This window comes from Artemia franciscana, chromosome 14 (genome assembly GCF_032884065.1).
Source record: "Artemia franciscana chromosome 14, ASM3288406v1, whole genome shotgun sequence".
Lineage (NCBI taxonomy): Eukaryota > Metazoa > Arthropoda > Branchiopoda > Anostraca > Artemiidae > Artemia > Artemia franciscana.
In genome coordinates, this window is record NC_088876.1 from 36,987,147 (window position 1) to 37,011,219 (window position 24,073).

Sequence of the window (24,073 nt, forward strand, 5' to 3'; positions counted from 1 at the left end):
AAAATTTGGTGCCAAGTTTGATCCAATACATAAATAGCAAGTCAAACTATTGATTCTTAAGGAGAAAATCTGAAAATGTTTTAAAAAACAGTCCTTATATTGACCAATAAAATAAAACCGGATAGAAATTAATTCAAAAAAGCTTTTTCCACAAGAAAAGTTTTTAATACAAAAATGAAGAGCTACATTAAACTTAAGACGAGTTGAAATAAGTCAAATAGTGATTCAAATGAAAAAGAGCATAAATAACCATCTATAAATAATTAAAACCAAAATCAACAGAAATGATAATAAGTACCCAGAGTTAAACTTAAAACGAGCAAAAACTACCATAAATCGGAGTCTACTACAGCCTATGCCTTGAAAAGACCAGAACGTCACTTGCGCTTTAAAGTAGTTTTTATTTCGAACTAATTTTTATTTAGTTAATTCTTATTTTTAATTCGAGTTTTTGTTTGTCGTGAAATCAAAAAAAGGAGTCTAACGCCCCTATGCCTTTTAAATGCTGCAAGTCATTTGGCTTTTGCTGACAGCTTTGATAACATTAATAAACACGAAACTGCTGAAAATTCCATAATTGTCAATAATTGTCATTGAAATAACTGTCAATAACTGTCACTGAAAATTGCATAACTGTCAATATATATTATACTGGCTATCTGCATTTTAACGTCCATTAATATTGGTCAATATAATGATTTTCTTTCTTTTTTTGATGTTCTGGCAAATAAAACTCAAAGCTCGAAAGCTAAGAATTGTTTTCACTAAAGTGACGATCTGACCTGGCATAGGGGACGTTACCCCTGCTCCTGTTTGTAGCAGTTTTAAGTTTCACTCTTTTTTTAATTCTCTTCGTCTTCGGTTTCACTTATTGATTGATAGTGCTCGTTTTACATTATTCGTTTTTATGACATAAAGAAAGAAAACGTTCAAAAATAGGGTTTTTAAAGACTAAACAAAAATACTGAAGAAAACACAGAAAATTTGTGTTTGGCCTTTAAAAACCCCATTTTTGAATGTTTTCTTTCTTTATATTATGGCTGGTCAATGCTGTTTACGAAATTATCTTCGTTTTTATGCTTTGTAAAAATTATCTTCTTAAGAGGTATCTTTGTAAAAATTAAAATTTGTGATCGTTTTGGACTCGTATTACTATTTGACTTAATTTCCATTCAACTTAGGTTGAATGTATTTCTTTAATTTTCTTTGAAAACTTCAAATTGGAAGATATAGTCGAAGTGCAGTCGTTTTTTCCTCTCTGTAAGCAAGTTTATGTGACGTTACGGACAAGGCAATGTAGCAGCAACAAAATAGTCAATGTAGCAGCAACATAGTAAAATTTTACGTTACGTAAGTTTATGTGACGTTACGGACAAGGCAATGTAGCAGCAACAAAATAGTCAATGTAGCAGCAACATAGTAAAATTTTACGTTACGTAAGTTTATGTGACGTTACGGACAAGGCAATGTAGCAGCAACAAAATAGTCAATGTAGCAGCAACATATTAAAATTTTACGTTACGTAAGTTTATGTGACGTTACGGACAAGGCAATGTAGCAGCACCAAAATAGTCAATGTAGCAGCAACATAGTAAAATTTTACGTTACGTAAGTTTATGTGACGTTACGGACAAGGCGATGTAGCAGCAACAAAATAGTCAATGTAGCAGCAACATAGTAAAATTTTACGTTACGTAAGTTTATGTGACGTTACGGACAAGGCAATGTAGCAGGACAAAATAGTCAATGTAGCAGCAACATTGTAAAATTTTACGTTACGTAAGTTTATGTGACGTTACGGACAAGGCAATGTAGCAGCAACAAAATAGTCAATGTAGCAGCAACATAGTAAAATTTTACGTTACGTAAGTTTATGTGACGTTACGGACAAGGCAATGTAGCAGCAACAAAATAGTCAATGTAGCAGCAACATAGTAAAATTTTACGTTATGTAAGTTTATGTGACGTTACGGACAAGGCAATGTAGCAGCACCAAAATAGTCAATGTAGCAGCAACATAGTAAAATTTTACGTTACGTAAGTTTATGTGACGTTACGGACAAGGCAATGTAGCAGGACAAAATAGTCAATGTAGCAGCAACATTGTAAAATTTTACGTTACGTAAGTTTATGTGACGTTACGGACAAGGCAATGTAGCAGCAACAAAATAGTCAATGTAGCAGCAACACAGTAAAATTTTACGTTACGTAAGTTTATGTGACGTTACGGACAAGGCAATGTAGCAACAACAAAATAGTAAATGTAGCAGCAACATAGTAAAATTTTACGTTACGTAAATTTATGTGACGTTACGGACAAGGCAATGTAGCAGCAACAAAATAGTCAATGTAGCAGCAACATAGTAAAATTTTACGTTACGTAAGTTTATGTGACGTTACGGACAAGGCAATGTAGCAGCAACAAAATAGTCAATGTAGCAGCAACATAGTAAAATTTTACGTTACGTAAGTTTATGTGACGTTACGGACAAGGCAATGTAGCAGCAACAAAATAGTCAATGTAGCAGCAACATAGTAAAATTTTACGTTACGTAAGTTTATGTGACGTTACGGACAAGGCAATGTAGCAGCACCAAAATAGTCAATGTAGCAGCAACATAGTAAAATTTTACGTTACGTAAGTTTATGTGACGTTACGGACAAGGCAATATAGCAGGACAAAATAGTCAATGTAGCAGCAACATTGCAAAATTTTACGTTACGTAAGTTTATGTGACGTTACGGACAAGGCAATGTAGCAGGACAAAATAGTCAATGTAGCAGCAACATTGTAAAATTTTACGTTACGTAAGTTTATGTGACGTTACGGACAAGGCAATGTAGCAGCAACAAAATAGTCAATGTAGCAGCAACATAGTAAAATTTTACGTTACGTAAGTTTATGTGACGTTACGGACAAGGCAATATAGCAGGACAAAATAGTCAATGTAGCAGCAACATTGTAAAATTTTACGTTACGTAAGTTTATGTGACGTTACGGACAAGGCAATGTAGCAGCAACAAAATAGTCAATGTAGCAGCAACACAGTAAAATTTTACGTTACGTAAGTTTATGTGACGTTACGGACAAGGCAATGTAGCAACAACAAAATAGTAAATGTAGCAGCAACATAGTAAAATTTTACGTTACGTAAATTTATGTGACGTTACGGACAAGGCAATGTAGCAGCAACAAAATAGTCAATGTAGCAGCAACATAGTAAAATTTTACGTTACGTAAGTTTATGTGACGTTACGGACAAGGCAATGTAGCAGCAACAAAATAGTCAATGTAGCAGCAACATAGTAAAATTTTACGTTACGTAAGTTTATGTGACGTTACGGACAAGGCAATGTAGAAGCAACAAAATAGTCAATGTAGCAGCAACATAGTAAAATTTTACGTTACGTAAGTTTATGTGACGTTACGGACAAGGCAATGTAGCAGCAACAAAATAGTCAATGTAGCAGCAACATAGTAAAATTTTACGTTACGTAAGTTTATGTGACGTTACGGACAAGGCAATGTAGCAGCAACAAACTAGTCTAATACTCTTAATTGCTATTAGTCTAATTACTAATAAATACGTTCGTAAAAAATTAAAAGTTCTAGTTGCCTTTTTAAATAACCAAAAAATTGGAGGGTAACTAGGCCTACTCCCCCGCTCCTTTTTTCTCAAAATAGTACGACCAAAGCTATGATAAAGCCATTTAGCCATGAAAATAAATTAATATGCAAATTTTGTCTTAATTATTCATGTGTGAAGACAAAATCAAAACATTTATTAATTCAAAAATGTTCAGAAATTAAATAAAAAGGCAAGTTTTTTTTTACTGAAAGTAAGGAGCGATATTGGAACTTAAAACGAACAGAAATTATTCCGTATATGAAAGGGGCTGTTCCCCCCCCCCCCCCCCTCTCAACTCTACTTTTTAAAACAATAAAAAATTTAAGCGTAAAGAGCGGGGCGTTGAGGCTGGAACAGCCCCCCCCCCCCAAAAAAAAAAGTCAAGGAATCTGAATGAAAATCACAGCACCAGATTCGGCGTATCTGAGAACCGCACTATTGAGGTTTCAGCTACCGTGTGCAAAAGTATGTAATTTTGTAGTTTTGCCGATGTAAAGATTACGATTGTATTTGTTTTAATGTTGTTTGTTTTTCCAGGGATGATCGTATCGAACTAATGATCCTATAAGATTCATTTTTTTAAAGAAATCCTCCCGGAAAAAAATTACAACTCCTCCGAAAAACTCCTGGATACGGCCCTACCCTCACACACTCATTTTTTTTCTAAAGTCGTTTGACCAAAATTTTGAGATAACCATTTTGTTCAATCTAGTTGAAAGATCCAATAAGTATGCCTCTGATGGATGGAATACGTGGGGAAAGGGCGGTATGAAATTTGCCCACTGTTTGCGTATAGTGAAAAAAGAAATCACAAGTGCAAACAGCACAAACACGGAAACCAACGCACACCATAAAACCAAACATAAAAAATATAAACTATGAAAAATAATAATAAATATTAAATAATAAAAATATGTAAAATATAAAAAATACCGAATAATAAATAATAGATAATATAAAAAGATAATCATATAAACAAAAAAGTAAGACAGAGGGAGAAAGAAAGACTGTCTTCCTACTTTAGTAATTAATATAGATCAGTACTAGTATTTTTTATAGGGAAATATACAGTCATTTTCTGGGGGGATTCTCTGCATTGGGGATTTTTCATCGGAAGAATTTTTTATGGGGAGGAAGGTTCTTTTGTATTTCAGGAACTTGAAATGCTCCTGGAGAGAAACTTTTCAGGCGAAATTTTACAAGGAGGGAAAATGTCAGAATTCCTTTGTATTCTTTTTATTTCTATTAAGTTGTCTTTGGGGAGACTCATTCTTACATTTGGATATTTTTCGGGAGAATTGTCCATGGAAAATCCTCAGTGGGGCTGGAATAGTCTGGGGAATTTTCTTTGGGCGCGGAAGAAATTGTCATTAGGAATATTTTCGAACTTAAAACGACCAGAAATCATTCTGTATATGAAAGGAGTTGTTCCCTCCTCAACGCCCCGCTCTTTAGGTTAAAGTTCGAAGGTTTGGCTCTTTCTGTCAACTCAGCTTTTTAAACAGTAACAAACTTTATCGTAAAGAGCGGGGCGTTGAGGAGGGAAAATCCCCTTTCATACACGGAGTAATTTCTGTTCGTTATAAGTTTTAATGTCGCTCCTTACTTTCAGTTAAAAAACTTGTTTTTTTATTTAATTTCTGAACGTTTTCGAATTAATGCATGTTTTGATTTTGGCTCTCCGCACATGAATGATTAAAACGAAATTTGCATATTATTTTTTTTTTTGGCTAAATGGCTTTCTCATAGTTTTGATCGGACGATTTTGAGAAAAAAGGAGCGCGGGAGTAGGCCTAGTTACTCTCCAATTTTTTGGTTATTTAAAAAGGCAACTAGAACTTTTAATTTTTTTACGAACGTTTTGATTAGTAAAAATATACGTAACTTACGAATTAACTTACGTAACGAACTTCTATATTCGTATCTTTTTATTACGTATAGGAGGGGGTTCACCTTCTCGTCAATACCTCACTCTTTGCATTAAAGCTTAAATTTTGTCTCAATTCCTTAAGAATGACCCCTGAATCCAAAGGGTTTAGAATAAATAGTTGAAATTAATGAATTACTTTAGCGTAAAGAGCAAGGTATTAGGAAGAGGTGAACCCCTCATATGGGTGATAATTTATGTTCTTTTTAAGTTTTAATGCTACTTCTTACTTTCAGTTGAAAAACTTTTCATATTTATTTTTTTATTGTCTTTTTGGGAAAATGCTAAAAAATCCTGCGCCCCCTTTACAGAAATATTCTTCCCCCATTACAAATTTCTCCATGGCAAGTTCCCCCCACATAACACACACCCCTCAACCCCTCCGCCACGACCAAAAAATCCCCCTGAAAGCGTCAATGACCATTACTATATGTAAACACTGGTCAAAGTTTGTAACGTGTAGCCCCTCCCACGGGAACTCTGGGGGAGTAAGTCGTCCCCAAAGACATAGTTATTAGGTTTTTTTCACTATGCTGAATAAAATGTCTATCTCAGGCTTTTGATCCGGTGGCTTGGGGAAAAAATGAGCGTGGGAGGAAGCCTAGGTGCCCTCCAATTTTTTGGTCACTTAAAAGGGCAGTAGAACTTTTAATTTTCGTCATAATGAGCCCTTTCGTGACATTCTAGGACCACTGGGTCGATATTATCACCCCTGCCGAAAAAAAAACAACAACAAAAAACAAAAAACTGAGATAGCCATTTTATTCAGCATAGTCAAAAAACCTAATAATTATGTCTTTCGGGACGACTGAATCCTCCATAGTCCCTTGGGGAGGGGCTGCAAGTTACAAACTTTGACCATTGTTTACTTATAGAAATGGTTATTAGGAAGCGTACAGATGTTTTCAAGGGGACTTTTTAGTTTTGAAGAGGGGGGGGGTTACGTGGGAGGATCTCCATGGAGGAATTTATCATGAGGGAAGAGAACTTCCATGAAGGGGCTGCAGGATTTTCTAGCATTATTTAAGAAAAACAATGAGAAAAAAACAATTCAGCTGGAAGTAAGAAGCAGCATTAAAACTTAAAAAGAACAGAAATTACTACGTAAATAAGGGGGTTCATCTTCTCCACGATACTTCGCTCTTCACGTGATAGTATTTTTAGTAATTACAACTTTACTCTATGCCTTTGGGATTCAGGGGTCATTCTTAAAGAATTGGGACAAAATTCTAGCTTTAGTGTAAAGATTGAGGTATTGACGGGTGGGGCGAACCCCCTCATATACGTAATAAAATTATACGAATATAGAAGTTCGTTTCATAAGTTAATTCTTAAGTTACATACATTTATTACTAATAAAAACGTTCGTTAAAAAGTTCTAGTTGCCTTTTTAAGTAACCAAAAACCGGAGATCAACTAGGCTTCCTCCCCCACCCATTTTTTGTATCAAAATCTTCTGATCAAAACTATGAGAAAGCCATTTAGCCGAAAAAAATTAATATGCAAATTCTTTTTAATTATTTATGTGCGGTGAGCCAAAATCAAATCATGTATTAATTCGAAAACGTTCAGAAATGAAATTAAAAAACACTTTTTTTTAAACTGCAAGTAAGGAGCGACGCTAAAACTTAAAATGAACAGAAATTATTCCGTATATGAAAGGGGTCGTCCCCTCCGCAACGTCTCGCTCTTTACGCTAAATTTTTTATATTGTTTTAAAAAGTGGAGTTATGAGAAAGAGTCAAACTTTAGCGTAAAGAGCAAGGTGTTGCTAAGGGGACATCCCCTTTCATATACGGAATAATTTCTGTTCGTTTTAAGTTTTAGTGTCGCTCCTAACTTGCCGTTGAAAAAACTTGTTTTTTTTTATTTAATATATATTGGGTGTTGTGTTGAAGGACATACGGACATACGGCTGAAATATTCACTGAATTGAATTCCACTGTCTTGAGAAAATTTCCCTATTGTTTGTAAGTTGTGTGTGTTTGTAATATAAACTATTCCGTATGTGAGAGGGGGGACTGGCTTTGGCTTTTTACGCTTTTTATGCTGAAGTTTGAATTTGTTTTCTCAGCTCTTTAATAACGATTCCTGAAACACAAGTGAAACACAACTAGATACAGGAGCTTTTTTAAAGTACTAAAACTTTAGAGGGAAGAGAAAGGTACTTAGGAGTGGTTAGCCCCCCCCCCACACACACGGAATAGTTTTTGTTCCTTTTAAGTTTTAATGTTGATCCTCACTTTCAGCTGAAAAAAAACAACTAATTTTTGTCTTTAAAAACTTAGGAGGTCTAGAAAGTCTAACCTAAACTAATACCTGTTAGTAGCATTATTTCGGAGGTTGAAAAAAAGTTGGAAAAATCGGAATGAAAGTGGAAATGATTCTGATTTCAATAATATGTTACATGTCCACCTGTAAACTAAAATTTCTGATTTTTACCTCGTAAATACTGTTTGTAACACTAATCATTTACTTGATATGTGCAATTAATCGATTGCCAAGTCAGAGGTTCTTATGACTCTTTTCTTGTCTTGAATCACCCGCCTGAATGTATATCTTGTTGATAATTAACTTGTTGATTATTAGGAAAAGTTACCATAGATACCAGTTGTTACTGACGTATCAGTAAAAAGGCAATTAAAGCTTGATAGCTATTTTTAAAGTTCAATAATGTAATAACTTTGTTCTCATATACGAGAGCATTAATGAATAGGGACGCAAAATTTTTTTCAACGAAACGTAAGGAGCAACATTAAAACTCAAAACGAACAGAAATTATTACGTATATAAGGGGGGTTGCTCCTCCTCAACACTTTACTCTTTACGCTAAAGTTTTTTTTGGTACTTCTAAAACTTTAGCGTAAAGGAGGAGGTGTTGAGAAGGAGCAAACCCCTTCATAGACGTAATAATTTCTGTTCGTTTAAGTTTTATTACTGCTCCTTACTTCCGTTTGAAAAAACTTGTTCTGTATAATCTCTGATTGTTTTTGAATGATGCCAGGAAACCTGGCTACACCTCCATGGAAAATTCCTCCTCCCCACGGATTCATTCTCTAGAAAATTCAATCCCGAAGAAAAACTTACCTTGGACAATTACCCTTAACATCTCCACGCGTAAAATTGGGTGGGCAAAGAGAAAGCAAGACATAAGAAAAATGTATACAGACTTAATAACTAATACTAGCCTATACGTAAAGAAAGGGCAAATTTTGTAAGTTAAATACCTTTCCCCGGGGGCTGAGGGGGAATCATTAATCACGATATGATATCTCAAAGGCATAGTTATTCGGCCTTTCAACTATGCTGAGCAAAATGGCTATCTCAGAACTGATCGGACGATTCTGAGAAAAAGTGACGTGAGAGGAGGCCTAGTTGCCTTCCAGTTTCTTGTCAGTTAAAAAGAGCACTAGATCTTTTAATTTCTGTTAGAATGAGACCTCTCCCGGTACTCAAGGACCACTGAGTCGATTTGATTACCCCTGGGATAAACAAAAACAAACAAATAAACACTCATCCGTGATCTTTCTTCCGGCAAAAAATAAGAAATTCCACATTTTTGCAGATGTGAGCTTGAAACCTCTACGGTAGGGTTCTCTGACACATTGAATCTGATGGCGTGATTTTCATTAAGATTATATGACTTTTAGGGGGTGTTTCTCCCTTTTTTCGAAAATCAGGTAAATTTTCTCAGGCTCATAACCTTTGATGGGTAAGACTAAAGTTAATGAAACTTATATATTTGAAATCTGCCATCAGATTCAATGTGTCAGAGAACAGTTGGTTACCACGAACTGTATATATATATATATATATATATATATATATATATATATATATATATATATATATATATATATATATATATATATATATATATATTATTTGACATATAGGTGGAAATCGAGAGAAAATTACTGTTGATACGAATTTTTGGTTTCAAATCATTTTAGCTTGTTCAGCCAATTTCTTGCCATTTTGGTTTTTCGCCTTAGTAGTCAAAGTTTGACGTTAAAATCAAAGGGAGAGATTTATTATGGATATTTCTTGTTCTTTTTATTTAATCGATAGGTGTAACTATTTTGGGACTTAATTATAAATTAGGAAAGACGCTAGTGTGGGAAAATACAGCTATGACACTATTATTTACATAAAAATTAGATGCTAAATGTTAAAATTGGTTAGTGCCGAATAATTTTATCAACATATGTTTTAAAGTCAAATCCCAGTTTCAGAACGAGCCAAAGATAGAGCTGTGTCCTCTTTGATCATAGTACATCACAGAAAACTTCAATACTGACAAATGAACTAAATAATACCAATTTAGATTAGAATACCGAGTGATTAGCTCGCTAGACTTGAAATCTTTTGTCCGGGGGGACAAAGGCTCGAGTCCTGGTATCGCTGGTTGATTTTTTTGTAACGGGGGTCAGTAGCGTGACTATAAGTTCGTCCAGACTCTAAGCTCTAAATGGGTACCTGGAAAAATCTATGGAAGGTAAATAGGAAAAGTGTTCGAAAGCACAGGATGGCTGACCCCCAGCCCCCCCCCCCCCTGTTGATGGTCAGCCTGTTGATGGCTGACCCCCTATTTCATTCCCTGGGTGAAAGGCCCTGACAGGAGATCATAACCACCGGAAGGGACGGTAGAGCCCAATACTGTGTTCTTTACCATTTTACCTAAGTCATCCTTATACTCCATCCTTCCTATTCTGCTTCATTCTCGTGCTTCAATGTTTTTTCTGTCTTTATCTGATGTGTTCGTACCTCGTTTCTTAGTTCCATTAGGCTTTGGCAGTGGTATATATAATGCCATACCAGCTGTTAGCTTTGTTGTCACGAAAAATATAGTTGATAATTGTTCAGTTACATTGTTTATTAATATTCCCCTAAATATTCTTGTGTTTTTTTGCTTTTAGATTTTTCAAAGTTAATTTGTACTATATCATAGTGTATGTTTGTAACAGAAATGAAAGGCTGTCGAACATATTCGTTTAAAAAAAGTCTCTTTTCTTTTTCTTTTTTTGGATTATTAGATAGACGCTTTCGCATAATCTCATCACCAACATCGATAACGGGACCTCTGGCGAGTTGTTGCTGCTGAGTTTGAATTCGAGGTTATCAAACAGTTCGTGGTAACGAACTGTAGTAAGGAGCGACCTAGCTCAAGTGTAATCGAAACTCTAAAAAATAGAATTTTGATACCAATAGTTACATCAAAAGAATCGCATTTTAATGCTGATTTTAAATGTATAAGTTTCATCAAGTTTAGTCATACCCATCAAAAGTGACGAGCCTGAGAAAATTTCCCTTATTTTTGAAAATAAAGTAACGCAATCTTAACGAAAATCACACCATAAAATTCTGCGTGTCAGAGAACCCTAATGTAGAAGTTTCAAGCTCCTATCTATAAAATGTGGAATTTCGCATTTTTTGCCAGAAGAAAGATCACGGATGCGTGTTTATTTGTTGTTTTTTTTTTATTTGTTTTTTGTTGTTGTTTTTTTCAGGGGTGATCGTATCGACGGAGTGGTCCTAGAATGTCGTGTGAGGGCCCATTTTAACGGAAATTAAAAGTTCTAGTGCCCTTTTTAAGTGACTAAAAAATTGGAGGGCACCTAGGCCCCCTCCCACGCTCATTTTTCCCCAAAGTCACCGGATCAAAATTCTGAGATAGCCATTTTATTCACCATAGTCGAAAAACCTAATAACTATGTCTTTGGGGACGACTTACTCCCCCACAGTCCCCCTGGGAGGGGCTGCAAGTTACAAACTTTGACCGTTGTTTACATATACTAATGGATATTGGGAAGTGTACAGACGTTTTCAGGGGGATTTTTTGGTTTGGGGGGGGTTGAGGGGGGTTACGTGGGAGGATCTTTCCATGGAGGAATTTGTCATGGGGGAAAAGAATTTCAATGAAGGGGGCGCAGGGCTTTCTAGTATTATTTAAAAAAAAACAATGAAAAAATAAATATGAAAAGTCTTTTCAACTGAAAGTAAGGAGCAGCATTAAAACTTAAAACGAACAGAAATTATTACGCATACGAGGGGTTCACCTGCTCGTAATACCTCGCTCTTCACGCTAAAGTATTTTTAGTAATTTCAACTATTTATTTTACGGCCTTTGTGATTCAGGGGTCATTCTTAAGGAATTGGGACAAAATTCAAGTTTTAGTGTAAAGAGCCAGGTATTCACGAGGGGGTGAACCCGCTCATATACATAATAAAAGCATACGAATATAGAAGTTTATTACGTAAGTTACTTGTATTTTTTTTTGCTAATGATAGTGTTAGTAAAAAATTAAAAGCCAAGAATGAGCAAAAATAAAGTCAAATAATCTGCAAGCGTAAAAATATCAAAAATCACTATCAATAAATAAATGAAACTTAAAACGAATAGATATTACAATAAATAGCCGAGTCAAACTCAAAAGGAGCAAAAATTATCCTGAGTAGGACGGATAACCCCTATGGCTTCTCAAGACCAGGACACAATTTGCGCTTTATTGAAAACAAAATACGCTTGAAATGTTTTAACCTTTCTTACTTTCATAAATGAGAAATTATCAAAACCTTAACGAAGAAATATCAGCATATATCAATTGAACTGATAAGTCACGGTCATTTGTTTTGTTTTTTTGTTTTTTTTTTACAGTAAAGAGCAAATTGTGTTCTGGTGTTGAGAAGGTATAGGGCTTATCAGCCCTACTCGTGTTAATTTTTGCTCATTTTCACTCAGCTATTTATTGTAATTTTTGTTCGTTTTGAGTTTCATTTACTTATTGATAGTAATTTTTGGTATTTTTACGCTTGAAGATTATTTGACTTTATTTTTGCTCATTCTTGGCTTAATGGAGCTCTTTGCTTTTCTTTGAAGAACTTGTCTTGTGAAATTTGTTTTTAAATTAATAACTTAAATAACAAACAATTACAACAACAAGATTAATTACAATATATAAACAATTACGATATATAAAGATTCTAACTTGTGTTTTACCCCGTGATTTTGCCTCTTATTTTTAGAATAGTGAAAGACTGAGTACGGGGGTTTTGTTGCACGACGGTTCAGTTGCACAACAGTTCAGTTGCACGATGGTTCAGTTAAATGGGATGCAGTTACACGAGGGCTCAGTTGAACAGCGGTTCAGTTGCATGGGGGTTCAGTTGCACGGGGGCTAAGTTTCACGACGGTTCATTTATACGAAGGTTCAGTTACAGAGGTTCAGTACCTTGGGATTCAGTTACACGAGGTTTCAGCTCCAATGGAACATTTTTGTTCTGTAAAAATACCTGAATTTAACCTCTTCCGACTCTTGGAAGATATATATATATATATATATATATATATATATATATATATATATATATATATATATACATATATATATATATATATATATATATATATATATATATATATATATATATATATATATATATATATATATATATATATATATATAAATGAAAGTATTTATATTTTAAGGTCAACGCCAAGCTGCCATAGTGTCCCCAGTTGCTGGCACAACTCGAGACGTCCTTGAGACAACAATAGACATTGGTGGATATCCTATGATACTATGCGATACTGCTGGTATACGACGAACAACTGATGATGTAGAACAGGAAGGTGTGAATCGAGCCAAAAAGCGTGCAGAAAATGCCGACCTTGTTATTTTAGTTAAGGATGCTTCAAAAGTAGATGCGCCTGAGTCGTCTAATATTGACCATTTCTTAAAAGGATGGGATGAAGATGTTTTGACTGTATGGAATAAAATCGACTTAGTGAAGGAGAAAACTTATGATGGGGTCAGTCTTTCGTGTACGACGAAAGCAGGCCTCACGGGTTTTTTATCTGAACTTACGAAGAAAATTGCAAATCTGTAAGTATTAAATATTCAAGACAAATTTTTGACCTACGCTCTACCCAAGACCGTATCCAGGATTTTTGTTTGCAGGGGGGATGGGGGTACCAAAGCAATTAAACGCAGAAAAAAAATGTGTATTTTTGTTATGTTTTGCAAGTCTAATAAATATTTCGGTGGGGGGGGGGGATCAAACCGCCAAACGCCCTCCCCCTTAAATATACCCTTGGTCTACCCAAGGATTATAGGTTAAGACATTTGAAGTACTTATAATTCCATGTAAAAAAAAAAAAAAAAAAAAAAAAAAAAAAAAAAAAAAAAAAAAAAAAAAAAAAAAAAAAAAAAAAAAAAAAAATTGTTGTCCCGTTGTCATTTAACTATTTTGTCGTGTAAAATAGAATATTACTACTACTAATAACTCTCTGCAGCAACAAGGCGTCTGAGGCCAAAACAGCTGGCACACCCCTCCTCCATCGCAATTTATTTGAATCTTCGTTCTTTACACCCTCCCAAGAAGTTCTAGTTTCCTTTAAATCCCTTCTTACTTCATTCGGATACCATAAAAATACACTGGCGTAAAAATAAATCAACATTTCTAAAATAAATTATGTTTTAAAAAAATGTTTTAAATAATTTTCAAAATTTTTAAAATGCGAATAGAAATTTATTTTAGAGTCTAAAGAAAAATAACATTTCATTTTGTTTATCCCCAACTTCTTTGATAAAAATTCCCTCTCCCCAGAAAAATAAATGAAACGGCTTCTCAGATATAGGCCCTATGTTATGTATAAAGATAGATCGATAGATTTATTCACACACGAAAGCCCAATCGGGCCATGGTGATAGACACAAAAGAAGCGAAAAAATACAACTACGAAACATAGACTGAAAAGACCCTAAAACTAATTATTTAAGAAAATCATCATGATACCTCATACCTACCCGGACGAACTTTCCAATATTATTTATATTTAAGTAACCCCTACTCAAAAATTCCAAAATCCAATCTCTCCCCGCTCCTCCCTACCAAATAATTACAAGCCCAAAGCCCTCAACTCCCTTCATTCTCCTAAAAAAAATGTTGCAAAGACTCATCCATCTCTCCACACATAGGACAACCATATATATAGAGTAACCGTACTTGCCATTTTTTTCATATTTTATGATCGTCACGTTATTTTCTATTTTATTTTGAATAAAGAAGAAACTTAATATTTAATATTCTTCAAGGTGAAGCAATTAAATGTATTTTTCTTGTAGTAAAAAAATAACGAGAGAAAATGAGAGTTAGCAATATCTGGATACATGCATTAGTGAAAGATCAGAAATGGCTGCAGAGTCTGGCAAATTGCCAGAGTTTACTGGCAATTTGGCCAGTAAACATTTTTAATTAATTATATTTAATAGTACATAATTTTATTTAACAGTAATATTTAATTTAAGATATATTTAATTTATGTAATTATATGTAAGAGTATATTTAATTTGGCCAATAAATATTCTATTATGTTATGCATTAGCTTTAGTTTTGTCTACCTGCAGTCGATGGGTCAACATCGGAGGGGTTGCTCACTCCCTGTCAACTGGTGTGACGTTCATCTTCGTCTAACACATGCTTCGCACCACGAGTGACTCACATCAGCAACCTGGTATTTTGTTTACAGTATTCTTTAGTGGGCTTAATTTGTGCTTAAAGCTCATTTCATATAAGAGGTTTCGTAGACAGGTTTTGGTGGAAAGGCGGGAACATTATATGTTTTTGAAATTACATAAAGAAATTAGTCCAGGGTTTCTACTGATAATTTAACAATATCCCAAGATCTACTTGCAAAAAATCTCAAGTTTAAAAAATTGTGTTTTAAGAAAAAAGCTGTGGAACTTAAGATTTAATTCTTGTAAAAATTATGCTTTAAATTGTTTAAGATTCGCACATCCTTTCCTAATCAGTAACGAATTTTAAATTTGACCTTGGACTGATTAATTTTAGAATTTGCTGATAGACTGAGTATCCGATATTGTCCCTTAACAACAGTGAACAAACTATCTGGTTTAGTTTTGTTTATTCTCCTAAGCTATTTTTAGATTTATTTATATTTGTAAACCTACCCTACTGGTATTTGTTCGCTTATTCTTATAATTTAACAAACTGTATTTATAAGAAATTATATTTATTATGTAAATGCGTATATTATTATTTAAATAAGAATAAGCAGAAAATTAGTCCCTGCTCGGCAATAAGAGGTCTGGATTTCGATCCTAGCTTCTGCAGGGCCAATGAAGAAAGGGGCACTTTGATTAACTTTCAAAGAGGATCAACGATCAAGGGGGCGGGGGCACTATCGAAAAAGGGGGGGCACTATCGAAGGACTAACGGAGGGCTATATTAACGAAGATTAATATAGAAAGTTCGATTAACTTTCTATGTTAACCTCGGGTTTAGGCGTTTACCCTCTGGAAAATAATTCCTCGCGGGAAACACCCCCCCCCCTCCGGAAAATCCCCATTAAAAAATTACCCCTTTTAAATTTCCCCCGCACGCAAAATCGAGCAGCGAAAGTACTAACTACATACCTCAAAATGTTGATCGGATATCCTGAGGGGTAACAAACCGACCAGATATCAAAATCAGTTTAGGACAGGTGCCGATAGGTCTTCAATCACTTTCGGGTTGTAAAAAAAAGGACTCGCCTTTTTAATGCTTTCCAATTGAATACGTCCCACCCCTCCAAATACTTTGTCTGTAATCATCTATCAACTATGGAAATAGCAATAGCTAAAACAAAAGCAAGAAGACTGTAAAATTGTTATTATATTCAGTAATAATTTTTATTTATTGTTAGTTTTTTCTATTGTATTTATGTTTTATTTTATTGTATTATATTTATAATTGTAAAATTATGATTGCAATTAAAAATAAAATCAAGAGATACGATTTCAGGTACTTATTTGCCGGCCCTTTAATTTGAAGCTATTTTTTATTCTAGACATGAGGCTATTAATTTAGGGATTCCGTCATTTATTTTGTAATACATCTATGTTTTAGTGTCCGTTCTGTTTTGGCATTCTCTAATACCCCTTTTTTGATCTGGTCAACCTACATACGAGGGGCTCAGTTGCTAAGTATATAGTAAGTATAATATATAGTATAATAGTAACAACAGAAAAAATTTGAAAAGAAGGCATGTTCCTCGTTTCGGTTCTTCTTTTGGCGTTAGATAATCCATCAAGTTCTTTAAGGGGAAAAAATATGTATCATTTGATATAATGTTTGAGCAGCTCATATACATAACACGGTTTTATAGTAAATAATGCTGCTTTATTTCAGATGTGCAGATCCTGAGTCGGAATCTCCAGTTTTAACGAAGGCTCGTCATCGTATTGAGTTGACTCGGTGTGTTGAAAATCTTCTAGAATACCTGAATTTCTCCAAAAATGACAGTGACCTGGTTATATCTGCTCACAAACTGAGAACTGCAGTCAAACATATGGGGTCAATTACTGGCGAGATTTATGCAGATGGTATACTGGATGTTATTTTCTCTGACTTTTGTATTGGAAAATAGAAAACAATATTTTTTGGAGTTTATTTTAAAATTTTCTCGTCGTAATTAGATGAAATAGCAAGATGTCTTCAGAAAAAGAGAGAACATCGAATGAATTATACAGCATGTTCAGCTTCAATCGTTGGTTATTCTATATACACACCGACACATCTGTATATATATATATATATATATATATATATATATATATATATATATATATATATATATATACTAGTTTTTAAATTCTTTTAAAGAAATGAAATAGAAAACACCGGGACGGTCTTCAAAAATGAAAAAATGGCAAATTTGACTATTCTATATACACATAACATATACCAGAGCCATTGTTTCATTATTTTTTCTCCGGGGGGCCGTTTGAGATAAACTTAAAACGGAAGTTTAGATAAACTAAAGGAAGTACTATTTTTCTTCCGTCCCCAAAATAATTTCAACTTGTCTTTTAACTTTCTATTGATTAATTTTTACACTAACGTATTTTATATTGTTTTTATGCATGTTTTTGTTACCCTGATGGAATGGGAAAAGCTCCTAAGAAGGGATTTAAAATTTCAAGTTCAAACTCAGTTTAAGTTCAAACTGCAGCGGAGTTCCGAACTCTGGGTCTCGTATTACCAACCTGAAATCAATCCCACTGCGCCAATTTTTCCTTATTCTTCTTCTTGTTAGGATTAGTGTCGAAACCGTTTTTCAAAATTTCATCCCCAGAATCAAATTCAGAGCCCTGTAGTATGTTGCTGCAGGTGAGTTTGTACTCTGAGTCCCGTATTGCCAACTCGAAATCTTACCCACTGCGCCAATTTGTCTTCATTCTTCTTCTTGTTAGGATTAGCATCAAACAATTTTGCAAAATCTCATCCCCGATATCTAATTCAGAGCCCTGCAGTGTGTTGCTGCAGCATCTTAGTTTGAACTCTGGGGCCCGTATCGCCAACCCGAGATCATACCCACTGCGCCAGTTTTTCTTCATTCTTTTTCTTGTCAAGGAGGCACACTCGTGCCTCTTTAAAGAGGCGAACCACGACAATGTTAAGCGATCTTTGGTTCCAGTGATCGCAGAGGGATGGGGAGGGATGCCCAAGTTCCAACTAAGAAACCTGCCAAATTTCATCCCCCTCCGACTTTTCCTTCATGGGGAAAATCTGGCCGAAAGTTTCGACCCACCAACCCCAGCCCCCCTTTAACGTTGTCCGATCGGGCACAAGTTAAGGTCCCCTAGGGCCCAGGAGCTTATCCGCGAAATTTCAGCTCGATCCGATAACTCCTTCCCTATTTTCCAGAAACCACGCATAGCCACTTAATGTGCATATTCTTTTTTTCTGCCACGCCTACAGGTCACAGCCGACATCGGATCTGGGTGTACGAAGACTCATTCGACGCGGAATTCTCCGAGTAATTTTGCTTGAAAGTTTTGTCGGAAAATCTTAACCCCCCGATTTTCTAGCTTAGAAAAACCCCATTTCCCTATAAGAGCCCATGTTAAGTTTTTTGTTGTAAAAGTTACGAATTTCAACATCAAGTACATCAAAATGATCAGCTCGACATGATGAGACTGACTGAAAGCTTCAAAAAATTCTGTCTTAATCCGTAAAATTTTTATTTGAGAAAAATGACAGAAACCCTTTTTTTTCTGCCACGCCTACAGGTCACAGCCGACATCGGATCTGGGTGTACGAAGACTCATTCGACGCGAATTCTCCGAGTAATTTGCCTGGAAAGTTTCGTCGGAAAATCTTAACCCCCCGATTTTCTAGCTTAGAAAAACCCATTTCACCATTGAAGGTAAAATTTTCTCTTGTAATAACATTACTTGTTTGAAAAATTCTTAAACTAACAGTAGCTTGGCGCAGCGGAAGCGTGCTGGGCTCATAACCCAGAGGTTGGTGGATCGAAACCGCTAACTGCTAACTTTTTAGAATTTGTAAAATTAGGTAATTTTGTCAGTTTGAATTTATTGATGCAGAAAGGGAGAAAATAAACATGGAAACATGTGATCAGAATTACATACTGGAATGTTCACAAGAATTTATACTGAAGCGGGGGTGAGGCTTGATGGAAGCAAGTTTAAAGAACCATTTAAATTGATTTCCTAATTGAAGCCGTTGGTGAAATTTTCTATTGTAATAACTTGTTTGATAACAAGCATAACAGCAGCTTGGCGCAGCGGAAGCGCTGGGCCCATAAACCGGAGGCGGGTGGGTAAAAACCACTAGCTGCTAAATTTTTAATTAAGCTGCTAAACTATTAAAATTATCAAAATTAGATAATTTTGTCAGTTTGAATTTATTGATACAGAAAGCGAGAAAATAAACATGGAAAATTATTATTAAATTACATCCACCGTGGATTGAAGAAAAACGTACAGAAATAATATGAAAAAAACTTCGTTTTCCTAAAGAGTTAAAGAGGCTGCGTCCCAAAGTCGAACCTTAAAACGTACAGGAATTAGGAGAAGCAATTGGGGGGCTGCCGCCCCCCCAAACCCGCTGCTTTTAAAGACTTGTACAGGTTTTTTGTTGTGAGGGGCTGCCGCCCCCCTAACTCCCCGCTCTTGGCTTCGTAAAGGCCCTCTTTTAATTAACAAAAAATTGAAATGAATGAATAATGGAATAACTTCGAAAAATGTTAAACACAAGAGGACAGGAGAACCATTGCGCCGAAACTAGTAATTAGTAACAATGAAGTTGACCACTCCATTTACATTTTAACATAATTATTGAAAGTGTTTCCCAGACACAGAGCACAAAAGCTAAGAGCAGGGGGTTTGTTGGTGTACAACAAAAAACCTGTACAAAAGAGTCTTTAAAAGCGGGGGGTTTGGGCCTCTGCCTCTCCTAATTCCTGTACGTTTTAAGGTTCGACTTTGGGACGCAGCCTCTTTAACTCTTTAAGAAAACGAAGTTTTTTTTCATATTATTAGTGTTAGCATCGAAACTATTTTGCAAAATCTCATCTCCGGAATCAAATTCAGAGCCATGTAGTGTGTTGCTGCAGCTGAGTTCGTACTCTGGGTCCTGTATTACCAACCTAAGATCATACCCACTGAACCAATTTGTCTTCATTCTTGTTGGGATCAGTCTCGAAAGTTTTCGCAAAATCTCTTCCTCAGAATTGAATTCAGAACCTCCAGCTGAGTTGGAACTCTGGGTCCCATATTATCAACCAGAAATCAAATCCAACACTACTACTACTATTAGTGCTGACAACTCACCGCAGTACCAAGCCAGATGAGGCCAACATAGCTAAGCACGCTCCTGTTTCATCGCAATCTATTCAAAGCCTCCCTCTGTACACCCTCCCAGGAAGTTCCCATTTCGTTTAAATCTTTCTTTATGACATCCTCCCACCCAGACGCAGACGATATGGTTTTCGTTTAGCCCTAGACGGTTGGCCGAGAACGACTATCTTCGGCAATCTGTCATCCTTCATCCGCAGAATGTGCCCTAGCCATCTCAACCTTTCTCTCATTATAGCCCTAAAAAGCAGGATTGAAGCAAACTTTTCGTACAGCTTACAGTTTGAAATACTGTTAATCAGCAGGGTACCAAGAAAACATCTCTTGCAAACATCTAGCAAATCTCCATCCCCTTCTCGGAGCGCCCATGCTTCAGAGCCATATTTGACAACCTGTATCACTGTAGCTTCTAATATTCTAATCTTGGTCTACAGATTAATATTCCTATTTTTCAAAACTTTTTTTTTAACTGAGAAAAAGACAGATAAGTCTTTGCAGACTTATCTTCCTATTCTTCCAAACTTCTTTTTAACTGTGAAGAAAAAAACGAAAATCACCCTGAGGCTTGGCTACTCTATTTCTAACGTCTAACTGCTCCCATCGTCTTTACTAATAATACTACCAAGGTAAGTGAAGCTGTCGACCCGATCAATCTTTTTGTTATCTAACGTCGCCTTTTCATCTTCACCTCATCAATTTTCAAACCTATTCTAGCACCCTGAACCCACAAAACCTCTAAATATTTTGCTCACACTTTCATCTAGAATACTTAAATCATCAGCACAATTTAAGTCCAGGAGAGTTTTTCTCCCCCATTTTAATTCAGTGGTCTGCCATGACCACTAATCTAAGGAGGATAACTAATCTAAGGAAGATAAGGAGGATAACCACTAATATCCTAAGGAGGATAGAACACAACTCGGCTTAACTCTTGATTTAATAGGAAACGAGCTGCTAACCTAATTTCCTACCTTAACTGCAGCTATGTTATTGTCGTACATAGCACTAATCATTTTGATGTATTTGTCTTGTACACAATACAAGAATAAAACCTTCGCTAAATCTCTTCTATAAACGGAACCAATCGCTTGCTTACAGTGTTACAGGTTGCTTCCTCGTCATAGCCGCGCTCTTTACGCTAAAGTTTGACTCTTTCTCTCAACTCTTCTTTTTAAAACAGTAAAAAGCTTGTAGCGTAAAGAGCGGGGCGTTGATGAGGAAGCAGCCCCTTTCATATACGAAGTAATTTCTGTTCGTTTTAAGTTTTAGTGTCGCTCCTTACTTTCAGTTAAAAAAAAACTTGTTTTTTTTTTATTTAATTTCTGAACGTTTTTGAATCAATGCATGTTTTGATTTTGGCTCTCCGCAGGGGAATAATTAAAACGAAATTTGCACATTTATTTATTTTTTTTTTGGCTAAATGGCTTTCTCATAGTTTTGATCGAATGATTTTGAGAAAAAAAAGAGCGGAGGAGGAAGCCTAGTTGCCCTCCGATTTTTTGGTTACTTAAAAAGGCAACTAGAACTTTTAATTTTTTACGAATGTTTTTATTAGTAAAAGATATACGAAAAATTAGCCTACGTAACAAACTTTTGTATTCTCATGTTTTTATTACATATATGAGGGGGTTCACCCCCTCATTAGTACCTCGCTCTTTACATTAAAGCTTAAATTTTGTCCCAATTCATTAAGAATGACCCCTGAATAACAAAAGCCGTAGAATAAATAGTTGAAATTACTAAAAATACTTTATCGTAAAGAGCGCGGTATTAGGAGGAGGTGAGCCCCTCATATGCGCAATAATTTCTGTTCGTTTTAAGTTTTAATGCTGCTCCTTACTTCCAGCTGAAAAAACTTTTTCTTATTTATTTTTTCATTCTTTTTTTTTTTTAATAATGCTAGAACATCCTGCGCTCCCTTCATGGAAATTATCTTCCCCCATGATAAATTCCTCGATGGAAAGTTCCCCCAACATATCCCCCTCTTCTCAACCCCTCCCCCCAACCAAAAAATCCCCCTGAATACGTCTGTACACTTCCCAATAACCATTACTATATATAAGCACTGGTCAAAGTTTGTAACTTGTAGCCTCTCCCATGGGGACTGTGGGGGAGAAAGTCGTCCGCAAAGAAATAGTTATAAGGTTTTTTCGACAACGCTGAATAAAATGGCTATCTCAGAATTTTGATTCGTTGACTTTGGGAAAATAATTAGCGTGGGAGGAGACCTAGTTGCCCTCCATTTTTTCGGTCACTTAAAAAGGGCACGAGAACTTTTCATTTCCGTTAGAATGAGCCCTCTCGCAACATTCTAGGACCACTGGGTCGATACGATCACCCCTGGGAAAAAAGAAAAAAAGGAACCCAAACAAATAAACACGCATCCGTGATCTGCCTTCTGGCAAAAAATACAAAATTCCACTTTTTGTAGATAGGAGCTTGAAACTCCTACAATAGGGTTCTCTGATACGCTGAAACTGATGGTATGAATTTTCGTTAAGATTCTATGACTTTCAGGGGGTGTTTCCCCCTATTTTCTAAAATAAGGCAAATTTTCTCAGGCTCGTAACTTTTGATGGGTGAGACTAAACTTGAAGAAAATTATATATTTAATATCAGCATTAAAATGTGATTCTTTTGATGTAACTATTGGTGTCAAAATTCCATTTTTATGGCACTTGGTATTAACCGAGTGACATATAGCAATCGCCAATTCTGTCGGTCTGTCTGTCGGTCCCGGTTTTGCTACTTTAGGCACTTCCAGGTAAGCTAGGACGATGAAATTTGGCAAGCGTATCAGGGACCGGACCAGATTAAATTAGAAATAGTCGTTTTCCCGATTTGACCATCTGGGAGGGAGTGGGGACCCGTTAATTCGCAAAAAATAGAAAAAATGAAGTATTTTTAACTTATCAGCGGGTGGTTGGATCTTAATGAAATTTGATGTTTGGAATGATATTGTGTCTCAGAACACTTATTTTAAATCCCGACCGGATCTGATGACATTGGGGGGAGTTGGAGGGGGAAAACCTAAAGTCCCGGTTTTTCTACTTTAGGCACTTCCAGGTAAGCTAGGACGATGAAATTTGGCAAGCGTATCAGGGACCGGACCAGATTAAATCAGAAATAGTCTTTTTCCCGATTTGACCATCTGGGGGGGGGAGTGGGGGCCGGTTAATTCGGAAAAAATTGAAAACATGAAGTATTTTTAACTTATGAGCGGGTGATTGGATCTTAATGAAATTTGATGTTTGGAATGATATTGTGTCTCAGAGCTCTTATTTTAAATCCCGACTGGGTCTGATGACATTGGGGGGAGTTGGAGGGGGGGGAACCTAAAATCTTGGAAAACACTTAGAGTGGAGGGATCGGGATGAAACTTGATGGGAAAAATAAGCGCAAGTCCCAGATACATGATTGACATAATCGGAACTGATTTGCTCTCTTTGGGGTAGTTGGGAGGGGGGTATTTCTGAAAAATAAAAAAAAATGAGGTATTTTTAACTTACGAACGGGTGATCGGATCTCAATGAAATTTGATATTTAGAAGGATATCGTGGCTCAGAGCTCTTATTTAAAACCCGACCGGATCTGGTGACATTGGGGGGGGGGCGAGTTGGGAGGGAGAAACCTAAAAATTGGAAAACACTTGGAGTGGAGGGATCGGGATTAAACTTGGTGAAAAAAAACACGGGTCCTAGATACATGATTGACATAACCAGAACGGATCCGCTCTCTTTGGGGTTGTTGGGGGGGGGGTTAATTCTGAAAAATTAGAAAAAATGAGGTATTTTTAACTTACGAACGGGTGATTGGATCTCCATGAAATTTGATTTTTAGAAGGATATCGT

General features: G+C 35.8%; 1 protein-coding gene across 5 annotated transcripts in view; it reads left to right on the forward strand.

The window, feature by feature from the left end:
• Positions 1 to 24,073, forward strand: part of LOC136035673 (tRNA modification GTPase GTPBP3, mitochondrial-like) — a 287,196-nt gene that overhangs the window by 52,905 nt on the left and 210,218 nt on the right. For 3 of the 5 annotated variants that reach the window (XM_065717591.1, XM_065717595.1, XM_065717593.1), the window contains 2 exons: positions 13,046 to 13,442; positions 16,750 to 16,989. The exons of the other annotated variants lie outside the window; for them this stretch is intronic. In XM_065717591.1, coding sequence (XP_065573663.1) covers positions 13,046 to 13,442; positions 16,750 to 16,987 — 635 coding nt within the window. In that variant the 3' untranslated portion in view covers positions 16,988 to 16,989. Of the gene's footprint in view, positions 1 to 13,045; positions 13,443 to 16,749; positions 16,990 to 24,073 lie in introns of those variants that run through there. 5 annotated transcript variants of the gene reach the window in all.